This window comes from Ursus arctos, unplaced genomic scaffold (genome assembly GCF_023065955.2).
Source record: "Ursus arctos isolate Adak ecotype North America unplaced genomic scaffold, UrsArc2.0 scaffold_16, whole genome shotgun sequence".
In the NCBI taxonomy this organism is placed as follows: Eukaryota; Metazoa; Chordata; class Mammalia; order Carnivora; family Ursidae; genus Ursus; species Ursus arctos.
The window spans coordinates 11449832-11467850 of NW_026622830.1; the positions used below are offsets into that span (position 1 = coordinate 11449832).

An 18019-nucleotide genomic window follows, 5' to 3' on the forward strand; every position below is an offset into this window, starting at 1 on the left:
GCGTGACCGTGACACTCTGAAGAGTCACGTCCTAAATTGCACACGTCTCATCTAAGAGTCCGTGGGTTTCCGTAAAAGCGCTCCTCAAACCAAAACTACATAAATGTCCTTCTTCAAATGCAGCCTTAGACTAAAACTGACCCCTGAAGGAAGAGGGGGAAATGGCTGGAGATGAATATAATTAAGAAAATCTTCTCAGCCACGCGTGTTCATCATAAAGGATATTAATGCAGAGATTAAGCCAGTGAGAGTGCCGAGTGCTGCAGAGCCAAAGAACATTTTGAGGAAGTAGCCAAGGGCTTGTAAAAATGTTTGCCACCCACTGACATCTGACATATTTTTCCTTGTTAAACCTTCAGCTGTGCTAGGAAATAAAAGAAAAACAGAAAGAAGTTACAATGTTATAGACAAAGTCAACAGCAATCAACTAAAACTCAAAACTGATTTTTTTTTTGGCTTACGCGCTCCTTTATTCCTTCCGTCATGGGGTTAGGTCACTTACTTGTTCACTTAGTTTGTGAACTAACACTACTGTGTTAGCTTTGGCGGGGGGTTGGGGGAGATTCAGGGAAGAGAGCAGAGTTCCTGCCCTGCAAGGGCTCCTCTGTCTGGTAAGGAAGACAAACAAGGCAGGAACAAATGACCACCTCGGGGGAAGGGCAAGGGGCTGCAGACACACAGGGTGGGCATCTCACTCAGCCCGGTGGTGGTCAGGGAAGGTTCCTCCTGACATGTGGGCTGGGTTCAGCTTTAGAAAAAGAAGAGTTAACAGGCGAACACATGAGGGAAAGATCCCCAGGCAGAGGGAACAGCGCAGGCAGAGGCAGGGAGCCCAAGAATGCAGAGCACATTCTGGGAGCATTCAGTTACATAGATTAGCACGGCTAGAACCCAGGAACGGGACGGGGTGGGGGCACAGGTGCGGAGAACAGTGGCGAGAGAGAAGGCAAGACCGGCCGCCACGGCAGACCTGGGAAGGGCAATGCAGCAAGCTAAGGAGTTGGTATTTCACCCCGAAGGCCCTAGGGAGTCATGGGGAGTGCTTCCAGCCTCGGGAGGGGATCCTGTGATAAAACCTGGAATTGAAGCGATGGTGGGAAATCTGAGAACGGAGCAACCTAAAGAAGAAATATCACCACGTAAGGGCTGAGAGGGTAGATTTAGGAGGCATTAGGAAGAAGAACTGAAAAAAGAACTTTCCTTCCACGATAACAAAACAAAGTAAGATGTCAGAAGCCATTAAATTCAACTAATGGTTTTATCCGCAAAGGGAAAACCATCACACCATGACAGCGGACTTATTCTCTTTAAGATCCCCCTCCTCATGGTTCTACCTTTAGACTCGTCTCAAATCCACCCACTCTCCCCCTCTCTCTCCTTACCACCCTCTGTCCCGGGCCTTAGGCCCCATCGCTCTTTCTGGACATCCTTGTCTTCTTTCCACTCACTGGCCTGCGCGATCCCTTTAAAACGCCCAATCTGATCAGGTTATTGGCCTGTCCAAACCCATCAACAGTTTCCTACTGCTTTTCAGGTGGAAGCCCAGTCTAAGCAACACCCAACAACTCTGCCACACCTCGTCACCCCATCTCCTCCTCATTCAGGAAGGGCCCCACCATCATGGGCACCCCTCTGTAGGTCATCCTTCACTGCTCCCCGACCCCAGCTAACTGTCCCTTCCTTAGGGACACCTGCCCTGTCCCCTTCACATATTCTGGGCTCTCCTGGTACCTGACTTCTTCACAGCAAGTGCCAACTCATGAGTCATTCATGAGGACCATGCCTGTGTCCATCTTGTTCACTGCTACCTGTCCAGGGCCCAAGGCAGGGCCTAGTATACAAAGACACTCAGTACATTTTTGCTGAATCAGTAAACAAAACAAAGAATTGTCGATAGAAATATTTGGCCTCATTAATCAGTGTTTCATGAATTGGTATAATATTAAAGCAGGATAATCTCTGATAAAAGGGTAGCTTGGTCAAATAACTTCAGGAAGTTTTCAGTAGTGATTCACAGCACAGTGTAACACAATAAAGGTTCTGAAAAGTCCTGCAAAAAAAAGAAATCTAACCTTTTTCACATAAAGTTTTCCAAACTCACTTGAATGCACAACCTCCTCCATTCCTTTCTTTCCCAGCAGAGCACAAGTTAACACCCCACTTGGGGAGTGCTGAGAGCCAACAAGGGTTCTCACTGGGCAAGTGTTTTTGAAGGCTAAGTTCACCCACAGTTCCCAAATTCCGCCTGCACACAGTGCCCAGCCCCCACCCCTTAAAGCTGCCACGGCTGGTCCGCCGGTTGGGGCTACCGCTTTCTTTTCATGCAGAGGTCCCACGAAGTGACTCACTGGTGAGGTCGCATCAAGGGTTGATAACAGACCAGGACAGAGGCCAATGGCTTTTGAACTCAAGATAACTGAAAGCAGGGGCACCTGGGTGGCTCAGTCGTTAAGCATCTGCCTTCGGCTCAGGTCATGATCTCAGGGTCCTGCGATTGAGCCCTGCATTGGGCTCCCTGCTCAGCAGGAAGCCTGCTTCTCCCTCTCCCACTCCCCCTGCTTGTGTTCCCTCTCTCACTATGTCTCTCTCTGTCAAATAAATTTTAAAAATCTTTTAAAAAAAAATAAGATAACTGAAAGTAGAATTTGGACTCTTCCGTTCCTGGTAAGTTTCTACATTTTTTTGTTTCTCACGCTTAAAAGAACACGAGACAATGCTGCTTCAGGATCCATTTCATGAGCTTACGCTGCAGCTGGAGAGCACAAAAGTTTCCTCTATAGCACTTATTATAAGAATAAACTGTCATACTAACAAATCAAAGCTAAAACTAATTAAAATTAATGAAGAAACAGAAGATAGCTTTCTGGCACTTACGAAAATGAAAACATCAAAAAAGGGGTATAATTCATTCACATATTCAGTTGCAAAGATAAATGCGTCGGGTTGCTTTGAGAGCGATCGTTTACGAAGTAGACTCTCAAACAAGATGTGATGCTACCTAATAACCTCAGAAAGCTGACGAGAGCCCCCTCCTGTACCCAAAACAGGCAGGCCTACCATGCCCCCCACCCCCCCGCCCCGGTCTCTCCACCTGAAAACGCCGACTGGCTCACAAGACAGCCTGCCTGAGAAGCCTCACTCCAATCCCTCACAGCAGCTATCTCCCTCTTGTACCCCAGGCACTTGCTCAGCCCTCTGGGAGCATCCTTTCCCACCCTGGACTGACCTTGGCAAGTCCAGCTGGTCTCTGGGCGATGTCTGGCATGTGCAGGGCCCTCGCCCGATGCTGAGGGTGGACGCCGCACCCAGCCTGTAGACCAGCAGTGGTGGAGGTGGGGGCCGGACACACATATGCATGCGGCCCACAGATCCAGTTTTGGGAACTGTCATCACAGACGATCTTGGCCTTCAAAAGCACTTTTCCAGGAAGAAACTTCGGCTGCTTACAGTGACTCTATCATTTCTCATTTTCAAAAGAAAACAGCTCCTCATCTTTAACCAAAAGGTCCTACTTCTGACAGATTTTAAAAAACAAAATAAACTAGAGACAAAGCTGTTGAGCTGAGCTACTAATGTAGAAAAATATCTCATGATGTCACTGCCAATTTGGACAAAATCCTTTATCACAAATGTTCAGTATGTGCAGGCACCGGGACATGAGACAAAAGTCAAAACCCGAAAGCAAAAAGGCTTTCAGGGTAGATCTTAGATAAGAAAAAATATTGCCATCAGATTTGTAAAAGGTCTTACAGCATGATGTATGATAACTGCCTAATAAAGCTGTAGAAATTTTTGCCAAGAGAAACATGAAAAAGCCAATAATGGGGAACTTGCTAAACAGATCACAGTCAGTTCACCGAAGGGAATACTCTGTAACCAGTAAAATGAGGTTATGGAAGATTATTTTTCAACCCTGCTCAATGGAAGAGTTTTACAATACAGTATATGGGGTATAAGCCCGGCTAAATAAAACACATGTGTACTTCCAAATTGTTAACTGTAATTATCTCTGGGTAGCAATAATGCATGTACCCTCTCTCTCTCTTCATTTTATATGAAGAATATATGTATTACTTTTAGAATAACAAAAATATTTTAAAGTTTTTTTGTTTTAAGTTCTGCCAATCACCTCTTGCAATTAAGCAACATTTGGTAAAGTTCTTCCTGAAAAAGTAGGAGAAAACTAGGACAAACAGGAAACAGTAACTGGGAGACAGGTGTAGAAGAGGAAAGGATCTAACATTAACTGCTGTCCAATGGTTCTTGCACAGTATCATATTTTTTCAATCCTCAAACCCAATCCTAGGCTGGGGCATTATCACTCTCACTTTACTGTTGAGAAACGTGTGGCTCAGAGAGGTAAAGGAGCTGACCCAGGGTCACAGAGCTGTAAGTGGAATCACCGGGACTTGAACTCAGGTCAGCCTGATTCCAAAACCTGGGGTTCCTTCCACTATAAAACATTGTCTTATTCCAACATAAAGATTCTGAATGTAGTCTATAATAAAGCTTTTAAGAAAATGCCAACTACTACAGGGCTATGCTTAGCCAGGAATCCCCCAACAAAGGAAACCAGTCAGTATTCAGATAGTAGAAAGGCTATTCTCTAGCAGAACACAGACTGGCTCCTAAGATTCTCTTAGCTCATCTGTCAAACACTGTCCAGAGCTCTTTCCTCCAACTGCTTTGACTGTCTGTGCCTTCTCTGGTTTTGCTAGAACTGTTTGGCTCTCCTGCCCGTTACATGCTAATGAGGCACCACAAAAGACAGAGTTCAAGGAAACAGCCCTGCATCAGACAGATGCGTTTGGGATGATCTTAGCTTCACTTCTTTTTCTCAATGGCTTCTTGACATTTTAGGATTCATCTGTCATGTCTCAGATCCTAGCAACAAGGGCAGTGATACCGATGAAAAGTTAAAAGAGATTTACAGTGTCCAAGTAGCTTTCACACAATAGCATCTTGAGCTGGGACGCCTGTTAGTATCACTGGCTTACTCTACAGCTGGGGAAAGGACGGTGCTGTGTGACAGCCCCTCGGTGGGACAGCAGGGCCTCTGTTGACTGCTTTCGTCTGCACCGAAGCTGTCCACACACGGATCCCTCAACCACCTGCTCCCTCATCATTCGGGGAGCTAATGAAGAACCGCAGTTCTTGGGACTCACCCCAGAACCACTGAATCAGAAGCTGCGAGGGTGGGGCCTGGGACCGCTCTGGTTAATAAGCACCCCGGGATGCGGACAAGAAGCTGGACTTGAAACCACTGCTGAAAGGTAGGTCCTAAAGGGCGGGCTCGCCTCTGATCAGCCTGGGCCTTGACAGCATTGCTGGGCTGCGTCAGGGCTTGGCAGGACAGAAGACAGAGAAGCGCGTGACCCGGCTGCCCAGAAGACAAGCAGCTGTCCGTGCAGCTGCCTGGGAACATCTGTCCCTCTGATACCAGGACCTTTAGTGCCATCCTTGAAAAAAGGACACTCACTTGGTCAGGACAATGGAGACTGCGTCGTTGAGAATACTCTCCCCAAAAACCAGCATGTTGAGCACCGGGTCCACGTGAAGCGCGTTGAAAATAGCAATAGTGGCCACGGGATCGACGGCAGAAATCAGGGAGCCAAACGCAAAGCTGTAAGGAAGAGAAAAGGAAGGGGTCACTCTGCGATGCTTAGCACTCGGCCCAGACAGTAAAACAGCAAAGCCAGGGACTCTGTTTGGTCTACCATATTCGTACACACTGGAGCTGAAGTAACCCCAGGACACGGTGTCTTTTCTCCCGCTTACAGTACGTGCTGGCGGATCCTGCGCGTGAGGCAGCGAAAGGCCCTCTCCACGGGCAGTTGTTAGGAACGGCCTGGTTTTCCGCCATGAGTCCCAAGACTTTATTTGACCAATGATGGACAGGAGACTTTTGCTTAAAACACATTAGACATCCCAACCTTCTTTGTCAGAGCAGTTGGAACCGTGGTGGCTCAGGGGGTCCTCCCCCACTGGGCCCATGAACTCCTGGGTGTGACCTCCGCTTCTCCCCTTGCCACCAGAGTGCCACCTGTGACTGGCCGGAGCCTCCACTTAGATGTGCACCATGTCAGAAAGTGCCAAGAGTCAGCAGCAACTCTGGCATGCTTCAAGGGGATGGGGGGCGTGGATGGTAGACCCCCATGCCAGCACTGCCCCCCACCAGGCTAGCAGCTCCTGCTAAGAGTGCCATTCCCTCCAAGAAAGAGGTATGAATTGCTCGAAATGTTTCAGGCACTGAGGCCAATAATGAGAGCCAACATTTATGTGGCACTTACCACGTCCCAGGCACGGTTCTGAGCACTTTACATGTAGTAACTCACTACTCCACACAACACCCCTGCGGGGTGCTACTATTACCACCCCGATTACATAAGAGAAAACTGAGGGACAATGAGGTTAAGTAACTTATGCAAGGTCAGACAGCTAAGAAGTGGCACAGCCAGGATCCAAACACAGGCCATCTGGCTCAGAGTCAGTGCTCCGGACTGCTACGCTGGATATAGCAACACCCAGACACTAAGGCCAATTTGGAAAATGGCAAGCATTACATGGAAGATCAGCGTGACCTGGTGGGGGGCAGGGGAGCGGGCCACTTAAGAGTGGATGGTCAGAACAGGCCTCTGAAGAGATGACACTTATTTAAACAAGCATCTACATGATAAAGAGCAGATGGCTAAGCCAGGATCTGGGGACAGAGACAGCAGCAAGCTGCCTCTGAGGTGGGAGCAAGCTGGTTGGCCTGAGAAACAGAAAGGTGAGTGTGGCAGCAGCCCCGAGAGGGTGAGTGGCAGGAGATGTCAGAGGCTGGCAAGCGAGGCGGGGCCTCATGGGCCACCTCGGGAGCCTGGGTAATTTACTCTCTCAACCTGTTTGTCTTTTTACCCCTAAGAGTTGTTGTGAGCCTTCCAATCCCCTCAAATGACATGCCTGGCACTGCTTTCTTTCTAGCTCAGCAGACAGATGAGGTCTGCCCCCTTCTACAGCAGGAGATAAAACAGGGACCCCCAAGGGCGCAGACCTGGGTAGAGGTGGAAGCCAGAGACAAGCCACCTGTTTCATGGCCTCTGGGACAGGGGTGGGCTCTGTCCCCTGTACTACCCCGAGCAGCCCTGTACAATCATGTGAGTCTGGGCTCAGGGAGAGCAGAGCTAGTGGGAGGAGATGCCCGGCTGCCCTGCCAGCTACAGTTCGCTCTCTAAGTCAACAGTCTGGCATTCTGGTCTCCAAGGCAGCTCCCTGCGTTTGATTAATGTGAACCCATGCAAGACAGCCTGTTCACCTCAAGGACAGCCTCTGGATCTCAAGCCGAGGAGCAGACCCCAAAAGACAGTCTCAGTTCAGAGCTCATTCCACACGTGCCCTGTCCTCACAGGTTGTCACAGGTCACCCGCCTCTCGCCCTCAGTGTGAGTGCTCAGGGAGTGGGCACTATGCTTTAGTCATGCGTAGATTCCCAGGATCTGTACTGAGCTTGGCCCAGAGGTATTTGTGGAAGGGAGGCAGGAGGGTGGGAGAGGAGGAAGGCGAGGGAGAGAAGGAAAGGTAACACCACCAAAGGACTGCCAACCCGGGGGCCCTGTTTTGCTTGTATCGGGGCTTGAGGCCCTCCTGCTGCACCCTAGACACAGAGCCTGTCTCTTCTCCCTGTCTTTAATTCCCACTCTCCTCATCTGGGGCAAAACACCAGGGGCCTCAAGGAAAAAGAATATCTAAAAAGCATTTTTAGAATGTCCAAAAAGAGGCGAGGGAGGGGGAAAGAGCATGGGGCTCTAGGAGTGGGCAGGGGACCCAAGTTTGGTCAAAGAGGGCCATCACCAGGCATTTTACCAGGTCATCAGGAATTAGGTTGGTCCTTTAGGCAGAGAGGCTAACGTGAGGGTGACGTGAGCCCAGAGCCATCAGTGCCGCCACATGGGGCAAGCGTGCCTGGGGATGAAGCCAGTTGGGAAGAGTACACAGAGATGCACAGAGAGGAGAAATTCCTGGACAGCGTGGGCCCTGGGGGCTGTCATGCTGGAAGCCATCATTCCGGAAGGCTTCAGTTCTGAGCCAACAACCTTTTATTTTTTTTCCCCAAAACTACTTGTGTTGGGTTTCATCTGTGCCAGAAGAGGCCTGACTGATGTTCTTTTTCACGGTCCCTGTACCAATCTGAACTGAAACCAGAGCAGGAACCCGAAGACAGACTGATGAGCAGACAGAGGGATGGATGAATGGAAAGATCTGGGTTAAAGCAAAAAATACAGTGATAATGATGTACTATATGTTGGCTAATTGAATTTAAATTTTCAAAAAAAGGCAAATACATTGAAACAGTAATCGTAGAACCCAGGTGGTGGTCATTTGGGTACCCACTGCACATGCTTTGCCTTTTCTATATGTTTGAAATTTTCATAAAAAAAGTTGAGGGGACGGGGCGCCTGGGTGGCACAGTGGTTGGGCGTCTGCCTCCGGCTCAGGGCGTGATCCTGGAGTTGTGGGATCGAGCCCCACATCAGGCTCCTCCGCTATGAGCCTGCTTCTTCCTCTCCCACTCCCCCTGCTTGTGTTCCCTCTCTCACTGGCTGTCTCTATCTCTGTCGAATAAATAAATAAAAATCTAAAAAAAAAAAAAAAAGTTGAGGGGAAATGCTTTGCATAAACCAAAGAACACATGAGTCTTGGGCTGGGGATCTAGATTGGGGCAGAGCCTTCCTGGCAGTGAGTGTGAAAAGTCTGAAGTATGAACGACCCGACTTGCGGAGGGCTCAGAATCTCAGGAGTCATGTCAGCTGCTCCCCTTTCCACTTCCGTGGCTGGTTCTTTAAAAGGCCAAACGCTCAAAGTTTAACTTAAAAATGTGTTTTCCTGATTTATTCCATCATCTCAAAAGATAGCAACATCAACAAAGTGAAAAGGAAGCAGACTGGCATGGGGCAGTAACTCAGGTGAACCCATAAGCAACATCTCTCTCCAGCAGAACCCTGCTACGATAAAATCTTCCGTGCAACAAGGTTATTTTTATGTTTTCTATTGCATAGAAGTCCGTGGGTCTTCTGTTTGACCTACACGGCATTTTGAAAAATTGACTAACTTGTCAACATTTAAAAACTAGAAAATTCACTATTAAAATCTAGAAACCTGGCCTCTTGTAAAAAAAAAAGTTTTTTAAAGATTTTATTTATTCATAGGAGAGAAAGAGAGAGACAGCGAGCATGGGCAGGGGGAGAGGAAGGGGAGAGGGAGCAGCAGAGTCCCCACTGAGCAGGGAGCCTGATGCGGGACTCAATCCCAGGACCTGAAGGATCCTGACCTGAGCTGAAGACAGACGCTTCACCAACTGAGCCACCCAGGCGCCCCCCAATATTTTTTTAATATTTAGTAATTCTGGGCCCATATTCCTACATGGTGACTACTAGGTGGAGCTGAGAAGTCCCCTTCAGACAGGGTGTACTCTTTGGGTCCCCACTGTGGCCACCCTGAGATGCACATGGGCAGTGCCCTCTGGTAAGTGCTCGGCCAGGCCCTGCGGATATGTGCGTTTCCGACTGCTGGCTCATTTTCCCCAGAGCACTCCCCGAGTCGGGGATGGTCCCTTTCTAACAGGAAAGGAACTATCTGCACACGGAGAGAGAAACCCTACCTTCTTATTCTGCTTGTCTAAGGGACAATTCTTTTACTCCTCTTTCCCTGAACATCCCAATAAACACTGATTCGATTCAATTCCTCAAGAATTTTTCAAGCATTTTCTGTATCTCTAACCAGTTGCCCCACAACAGGCAGAAGGACTGAATTCTGTGACGCCTTCCTTTACATGACTGGGTATGGGGCATTTCTTTTCACTTGTAGAATGCCTACAAAATGCGGGGCCTCGGTTCTGCCTAATTTCCAGCTCCTTATGGAACAGGAACATGACTTTTGCTACTTGTTTATATATCAGGACTATCGTAAAACAAAAACTCCAAAATTTATGTTCCTGATGGAAAGATGGAATTGGACTGGCTGGTAGCAGAGGCACATTTTCCATGAAAAGGGCTTCAAGATTCCAGTCCCCAAGCTGCTGAAGGCTGAAGGCTCTGGCCAGCCTTACGGGGAGACCCGGGGCCGAGAGCTCACCTTGCTTTCCAGCCCCCAGTCAGGCCACAGAAGCAAGCACCGATGGTGCAGAAACACGGACCAAGACTGCACGTGCACTGGACTTCTCAGACAGGGGAAACCAGGCCTCCCTCTGCTTGTGCACGTTAGCACCGGGTCTGGCACTATCCAGGAGACAGCGGCCTAGGTTGCTTCTTGGTGAGTCAGTTAGGCAATTCCTGGGCTGGGCTCTGGGACAGCCGCCCTGAGTGCTCACGGGAGTAGCTTCAGACTGAGCAACACACCCACAGGACAGCCCCTGGCCCTGCCTGCTTCCCCCACCCTGGCTTCATGGCATCTTAGAGCACAGACTCTGTACACTTCACTCCCCACTCCATCCCTACTCTATCAGGAGGACAACTTTTCATTGTGGCCACTGAAAAGACTCAGAAATTAGCTGAAGATGATTCTGGATAATAAAAGATACAGGGTGTGGTTAACTGACCAGAGTCATTCTCTCCAAAGCTTACACTCAATCAGTTCTTTCAATCAGCAATGCTCTGACTACAGAGCTTCAAAATTCCACAATATAGTTTTGATTCATTTCAGAGCCACAAGTTAAGTCAGCAGAAATCATCGGCAAAACAAAAAGAGAGACAGAATGGAGAAATACCACACCCAGGAATCAATGTGGAGAAAACTATCCCCAGTCTGAAAAGTAGTCACCCGGGCGTGACAGTATGAAAGATTTACCTGTCTGTCATGTTGAGTTTAGAGATTACATCAGCCTGTAAAATAAAACACACAAACACACAGACACAAAAAACCCCCCTGGAGAACAGCCAAGAAGATTAAAATGTCCATTAGTGCTTTATCAGAAACTAATAAGGACATTAATCTTCAGTCCCCAAACCACTTGAAAAATAAAGAAAACTCCTAAGTTTTAGTTTAAGCATGCATTCAATCATTACACAACAAAAGTATGGAACAGAATGCTACATTTTTCAAGCCAAATTAGGTATGGTTTTCTTCTCTTATGTTTATTCCCATGTGATGCTAGAAGCTGCGCAATGAAGGAGCGTGCGCAACAGACAGATTTACTCTGGTGCCACCGAGACGGCAGTCCAGGTGACAATCAGGTGCAATGGGCTTTGGCTGCTAGCTACCCATAGAAGCAAACACGTCTGACACACACACAAGAAGCCTGCCAGTCACCCAGAGGCCTGAATCTCAAACTTCGTTTACAGAACCGGGGCAGGCAAACTCTCTGCAAGTGACCATAAAGGAAAAGAACTATGACATGCACAGACATGCAGAATGCAAAACTATAAATATTACCTTTCTGGGTAGATTTGGTTTAAATTTATTCAAGTTAATTTGAACTCAAAGTACAGAACACTGGGAACTGGTTTAGTAATGGTGAGAAAATCCAGAGTATATAATTCTACGGGTGGACAGCTTAGAATTGAGTGAACATATTCAAAATCAAGTCTGATTTTTAAAATGCAAATTTTTACTAAGAAACACTGCTTAATCCCGATTCTGTCTACTTAGTAACACAAACGATACTGTTATAATCTGAAGATCTTGGTGGTATATATTCTGCTTTATTTTTAGCATTCTGTCTTAAGAAATTATTGGCTTGCCAATAAGATAAAAAACTTTTGGGGACTATGGAGAAGATTCACTCAGTTCCAGACACCAACGCTCCTTGAGGACACTTACAAACAAGTTCAGCATGCCTTTACTGTGCCTCGTATGAGTTTGGATCCCCTTCCAGGACAGCATTTACCTTGAACGTGAAACCCAGGCCCCACGAAGTGTCCCTACCCCACCTCCCTGCACTAGCTTTAAGAATGTAAGATTTTCAGAAGTTTTCAAAGATGTTTTTCTTACCTGACCCAGAAAATAAATTCCTCCACCTACTACAAAAGCGGAAATTGCTGTACCGAAGACAGCAAACAGGGTGATGGAACCAATATTTTGAAAGAAGTTACCCTGTTGGAAAGAGCAGAAATAAGAGAACTGCTTCAGGAAGCCAGTCCAGCCAGGGATGGCACGCACCCCCACCAATGGCCCTCTGCACACACTGGATTCTCCGCAAAGACCACCCACCTGGTTTGTGCTGTCTTCATTGTGACCCCCCACTTCCACTCAGAACGCAGCTGAAACCAAAGCCCGGATGGTTGGACCCCTGTGAAGGCCTCTAACCTCCGCTTTGTTCTCTGGGTTCTAGCCACACTGGTAGCTTTTGGTTCTTCGAACACATCATGCTCCCTGGGCTTGGACCACTCTTTCTTCCTCCTTGCTTGGTGAACTTGAATCATCCTAAGATCTTAGGGCGGTTTGGCTCTTCCAGAGGGAAATCCCTTAGCCAGGTCAGAGCCTGTTCTGTGCTCTCAGTGCACAATGACCCTCTCCTGGTAGCACGTGACAGGGCCGAAATCTTACACTCATTTATATAACTATTTGATGTCTATCTTTCCCACTAAGCTACACACCCGGACGGGGAGTGCGGGGGGAGACACACAACGACAGGAACACGCGCACAAACACACACTGACCTCATCTGCTTTTATGTAACACAGTTACTGGCGTAATGCCCATCAGATGGAAGATGCCCAATGAATAGGTACTGAAGGAATTAGTTGTGTTTCATGTCTGATCAAAGGCCAAAGCTTATATAATTATAATTTTTTATTTAATTTAAAAAAGGTACATAATTTCTTTTAAAGACTTTAAGCAATCTCTATACCCAATGTGGGGCTCGAACTCACAACCCTGAGATCAAGAGTCACATACCACTGACTGAGCCAGCCAGGTGCCCCAGAAAAGGCGCATTATTATAAAGAATGTTAAGATAATAGGTTATATGATCAGAAAATCCTGTTTGTTGTGCAGGACTTTCAAATAATTATATTTTATATTTTAAAATTATATTTTATATTTTACTCTAGGGGTGCCTGGGCGGCTCAGTCAGTTAAGCATCTGCCTTCGGCTCAGGTCCTGGGATTGAGCCCCCCATGTTGGGCTCCCTGCTCCACAGCCTCCCTGCTTTTCCCTCTCCCTCTGCCCCTCCCCCCCACTTGTTCTCTCTCTCAAATAAATAAATATTTTTTTAAAAAATTTTAGTTTATTAGTATCATCAAATATGACAGATAAAATATATTTCCGTCTACACTTCACAGCATTTAAGAGAAAATATTTGAGTCCTAGTACCATAGTAATCTTTCAAATTTCCATAAAATTTTAAAAAGCTAGTTATCAGAATCCTGTGGGCTCCACTTAGGAACAATACCAGTGACCCCTGACACTTGATTGTGGGCATAGACAAGGAATTCCATCTTTTCGCTTAAGTAACAAACCACAGACAACAGGAACTGCTATTTTATTATATATATATATTTTTTAAAGTTTATTTATTTTTAGTAATCTCTATACCCAACAGGGGGCTCAAACTCACGAACCCGAGATCAAGGAGTCGCATGCTCTACCAACTGAGCCAGCCAGATACCCCAGAAACTGATATTTTATTAAAGATTTATTTATTTGAGGGGCGCCTGGGTGGCTCAGGTGTTAAGCGTCTGCCTTCAGCTCAGGGCATGATCCCAGAGTCCTGGGATCGAGCCCCACATCAGGCTCCTCCACTGGGAGCCTGCTTCTTCCTCTCCCACTCCCCTTGCTTGTGTTCCCTCTCTCGCTGGCTGTCTCTCTGTCAAATAAATAAAGAAAATTAAAAAAATATATATTTATTTATTTGAGACAGAGAGAGAGAGAGAGGGCACACATGCACAAGCGGTGGGGCGGGGGGGTGGAGAGGGAGAAAGAATCTCAAGCAGACTCTGCACTGAGCGCGGAGCCAGACGTGGGGCTCGAACTTATGACCCCAAGATCACAACCCAAGCCGAAACCAAGAGTCAGATGCTCTTTCCACTGAGCTGGCCAGGTGCCCCAGAAAGTGCTATTTTAAAGCTCACTTCAAAAGCATGTCCTCAGCTCAACACTAGGGCCCCCACCAAGCCCATCTTGTTCAGGAGGGTGCTTTGCTTCATTCACTGCAATCGGATTTGGCCGCCCATAATCCGACCTCCAATTACTTTGTTTGGTGTATCAATCTTCCACACACAAAGAACTTTAAAATAGCTCAGGGCAAACACAATGATTTGGTTTTTTCTAAACTAAAGGCTTTCATCTATGAGCTTTTCTTTGCAAGGAGCTGATTTATTTTGTTGTTAAAAATAGATTAAATTAAGTCTTGATCTGTTTATAGGAATCTAATGCTGATAAAATTTATGGAGTTGGTTAATAATCTGGATGTTGAAAATTTACCCAAATTCAAGTTACCACATTCAAGAACCTCCCTTTGTTACATAAAGCAAATTTATCCATTTCTCTTTGACATAACTAATGGCCTATTCTTTACATTATATTAATAATTTTAAAGAACCAATAGTCGCCTATCTAATGCATATTAACTGATGGTAATGTTACTGAAATTTTTATTCCAAGTCCAAATTTACATCAACAAATACAGCAATATTAAAGACATCCAGAGTTGACTTCCTATCTTCTTTGGGGAGGGTAAGAAGTGGACAGAAGTCTCTGTATTCACATTTCTAACTCACATTAGTCCCTTTCACATAAATTGTCACATTTTTTGCTGGAAGGCCATCTTCGAACATATGTTTTTCTAAGAAACTATTATTTTCCTCAAATTTTGGAACAAAAAATCAGAAAATAAAAATTTTATATGCTCTAACACAATAACCAAAGTGTCATATTTTTAAGTAAAAACCAATCTCCTCAGCATTGTTTTGAAATATTTACATAATCTGCTTATAGTTTAATATATGTTTATAAAATGAAAGAGTGAAAGACACTGACTTTTAATTCCTTCTTGCCCATTTCTTTTTCAATTATCTGAGGTCAGTAATAACTTATAAGATTTGGGAATTTTTTTTTTTTACATTAAACTTCCTTTTCACTTTCTCTTTGGGTAGATGCACAATAAAATAACAGTTTAAACAAAATGTGGACGGAACATTTTAGAATATTTATGCTTTAGTATCCAGGTGGAAAATTAAAGATTTAATTAGTATGTTTTAACCAAAACTCTCATGACAAATTTAACTCTCAAGTTGAATAAGCTATTGAAAACAACACTGGTCATACTAATAATAGATAATGTCAATAACGAGAAGCACCACCAGTTATTTACTGTGGTGGGTGATGTTTTAGAAACATTCTTTCATCTAGTGCAAACCTTCAAACAACCTGAGAGGTAGGATTTTCAGGGGTTTTTTTTTGTTTTGTTTTTAATTTTGACTTTGCCCAAAACACACCTGTAGGGGGCAGCGCAGGATTAGACCTACATCTCTCTGAAAGTCCAGGCTCTCTCTGAGGCTAGGCCAAACCTTCCAACCTTCACAATTTTTAATCACATTCACAAAGTAACTGATGTTGCTAATATTTTAAGTTGAATCACCTTTTTATTTTTATTTTTTTTAAAGATTTATTTATTTGAGAGAGAGCGAGCGAGCACAAGCAGGGGGAGAGGCAGAGGGAGAGGGAGAAGCAGACTCCCCACTGAACTGGGAGCCCCATGACAATGTGGGGCTTGATCCCAGGATGTAGAGGTCATGACCTGAGCGGAAGGCAGACACTTAACCAACTGGGCCACCCAGGTGTCCCACATTTTTTTATTTTAAGACTTAAATACACTTATAGAAAACTCATAGACAATAAAAAGACATCCCCAACCCCCCTCGCCCCCAAAACACACACACATACATACATACAAACTGGCTGAAAAGCAAGAAGCTCCCGCCCAGGCAGAAAGGGTCCCACTGGAAGCTGGAGAACAGAGACCAGAAATGCTGGGGCAAAGCAGGGATGCGGACAGGGGCCAGTGAGGCCACTCTCCAGGCCGAGGAGCCAAGAATAGGCAGAGTAACTGTGGGACTAGGTGATGGGCCAGAAAGAGCTGGAGGACTGGGAGCAAGGATGAGGACTGGGAACAAGGATGAGGCTCTAGTCTGGTAAGGAGAAGCTGGGCCAGGGAGAGGGCAGGAAGAAAGGGGGTGAAGGGCTATCAGCTGGGAGCTGAGGCCCAGGGCAAGACACTAAGAGGAGACCCACTGAAGGAGGCAGAGGCCTGAGGAAGGAGAAAGGTCCAACACGGTGAGCTGAGAGAATCAAAAGGCCTGAGGCACATGTCCCTGCTGTCCCTGGAAGTCTGTGCTCCTACATGTGTCAGTCCGTGTCCAACAAGAGGAATCAATGGATTGTCTGTACACCACTTAAAATCACCTTGGCCATCACTTCCTAGGCAAAGTAACCCTCTATGGAAACACTAGTTAATAAGCCACACTGCCTGAAACCATTACAGTAGCCCACGGACCAGGTAGGTCTGCTCCTCTCCCTAAGTCAGTCAGTGCAGTCCAGCTTCTACCCGGCACCCCCGGGGCGTCGGCGCAGAGCCACCACTGCTAGGTCCACACCCAAGCTTTTTGGGAGCCTGCCTTACTAACATGGGCAACCACCTAGGCCAAAAGCACCAATGCGTGCCTGAGTCTTACCTTGTGTAATGAATATCCTGACTCAAATATAATAGGAGGAAGCAAGAGGAGGAAAAACATATTTGGACGAAACATTTCTTCTTCCTGTAAATATAAAATAGGTATTTTCAGAAGCAGGGAATTGGTGAAGTTAAGAAATAAATCCATGAGTGAAGAGCCACAGTAATTGTTCTCTGAGGCCCCGTAGAAACATGCAATGTTTCTGATGTACCTGATGATACATCAGGAAAAGAGTACCTGATGATAAAACCAAGCAGAAAAAGAAACCAAAAAACACAATAAAACCTGCATTAAAAAATGTAGGACAAGTGATTTTAAAACGTGACCTGCAAAAGAAACAACAGGATGAACTGCTTTCCAAACACACAGTATACGCTTTTCATTACTTTTTTTTTTTTAATTTTTATAGAAAGGAAGGAGGGGAGGGGCAGAGGGAGAGGGAGAGAGAATCTTAAGCAGGCTCCGCCCAGCATGGAGCCAGACGTGCGGCTCGATCTCACAACCCTGATATCATGACCTGAGCCAAAATCAAGAGTCAGACGCTTAACCCATTGAGCCACCCAGGCGACCCTGCTTTTTATTCTTTACTAAGGAAAGAAAGTTAATTTTAATACAGAAAAAATTTCAATTAAAATAGAACACTTTCAAAAATAAGTCCACAAATCGAAATCTTCTGGGGAAAAAGGTAACAGTAAGCCCTAAAACAATCCACTCGGAGGAAGAGTAAACCCTTTCATGTTTAAAACAGCCCTGCCTTTTCTCTGCCTGTCACAGACAACTGTGCCATTTTCCTCAATCTGGGACTATGATGGAATAGTCTCCGTCTGATGCCCTTGTGACTTCGGACATGGCAATCAAGCAGGCCCCTTGCCGCGCTTTCAGATTCAAGTATTAAGTACCATTAGGAAAGGTATTTCTAGACTATGGCCATCTTTGGACGGACGAAATAATAATTTCATTTTCTATATTAATATCTCTAATTGTTGGTGTATTGGGGGGGAAATTCATACTGGTCCTCAAATCCAAAATGACCTCACGTAATACTAAGCCTACTTAATACAGCAAAAATAGGCCCTTTTTCATATGAAAGTTTTCATGTCACAGTCTTGACAGTCAGATTTCTTGTCAAAATCCCTATTCAAAAGAATGGCTAAGTGTATTCTTACGAATGTACAGCTGTTACCATAAAGACTAAAATAAATTCAAAGGCTCAAAATAGAAAGCAAATGATGACTTCTGAAAATGCCTTATTAAGTCTTAAAATAGTTGCCCGTGCAACAAGCTCATGACTCAGACTGGGACCATGTGAAAAGAAATGGGCCAGTCTCTGTTTTGTGGGGCAACCTATTCTCAGGATTTGTGCAGTGGGACCAC

General features: G+C 45.8%; 1 protein-coding gene across 3 annotated transcripts in view; it reads right to left on the minus strand.

The window, feature by feature from the left end:
- Window positions 1–18019, minus strand: part of SLC9A8 (solute carrier family 9 member A8) — a 69489-nt gene that overhangs the window by 26114 nt on the left and 25356 nt on the right. For 2 of the 3 annotated variants that reach the window (XM_026503707.4, XM_026503708.4), the window contains 5 exons: window positions 16646–16729; window positions 11964–12065; window positions 10821–10855; window positions 5480–5623; window positions 226–364 (listed from right to left, as the gene is read on the minus strand). In XM_026503707.4, the coding sequence (XP_026359492.1) occupies window positions 226–364; window positions 5480–5623; window positions 10821–10855; window positions 11964–12065; window positions 16646–16729 (504 nt within the window). The remainder of the gene's footprint in view (window positions 1–225; window positions 365–5479; window positions 5624–10820; window positions 10856–11963; window positions 12066–16645; window positions 16730–18019) is intronic. The other variant, XM_057312476.1, reaches the window with a different exon arrangement.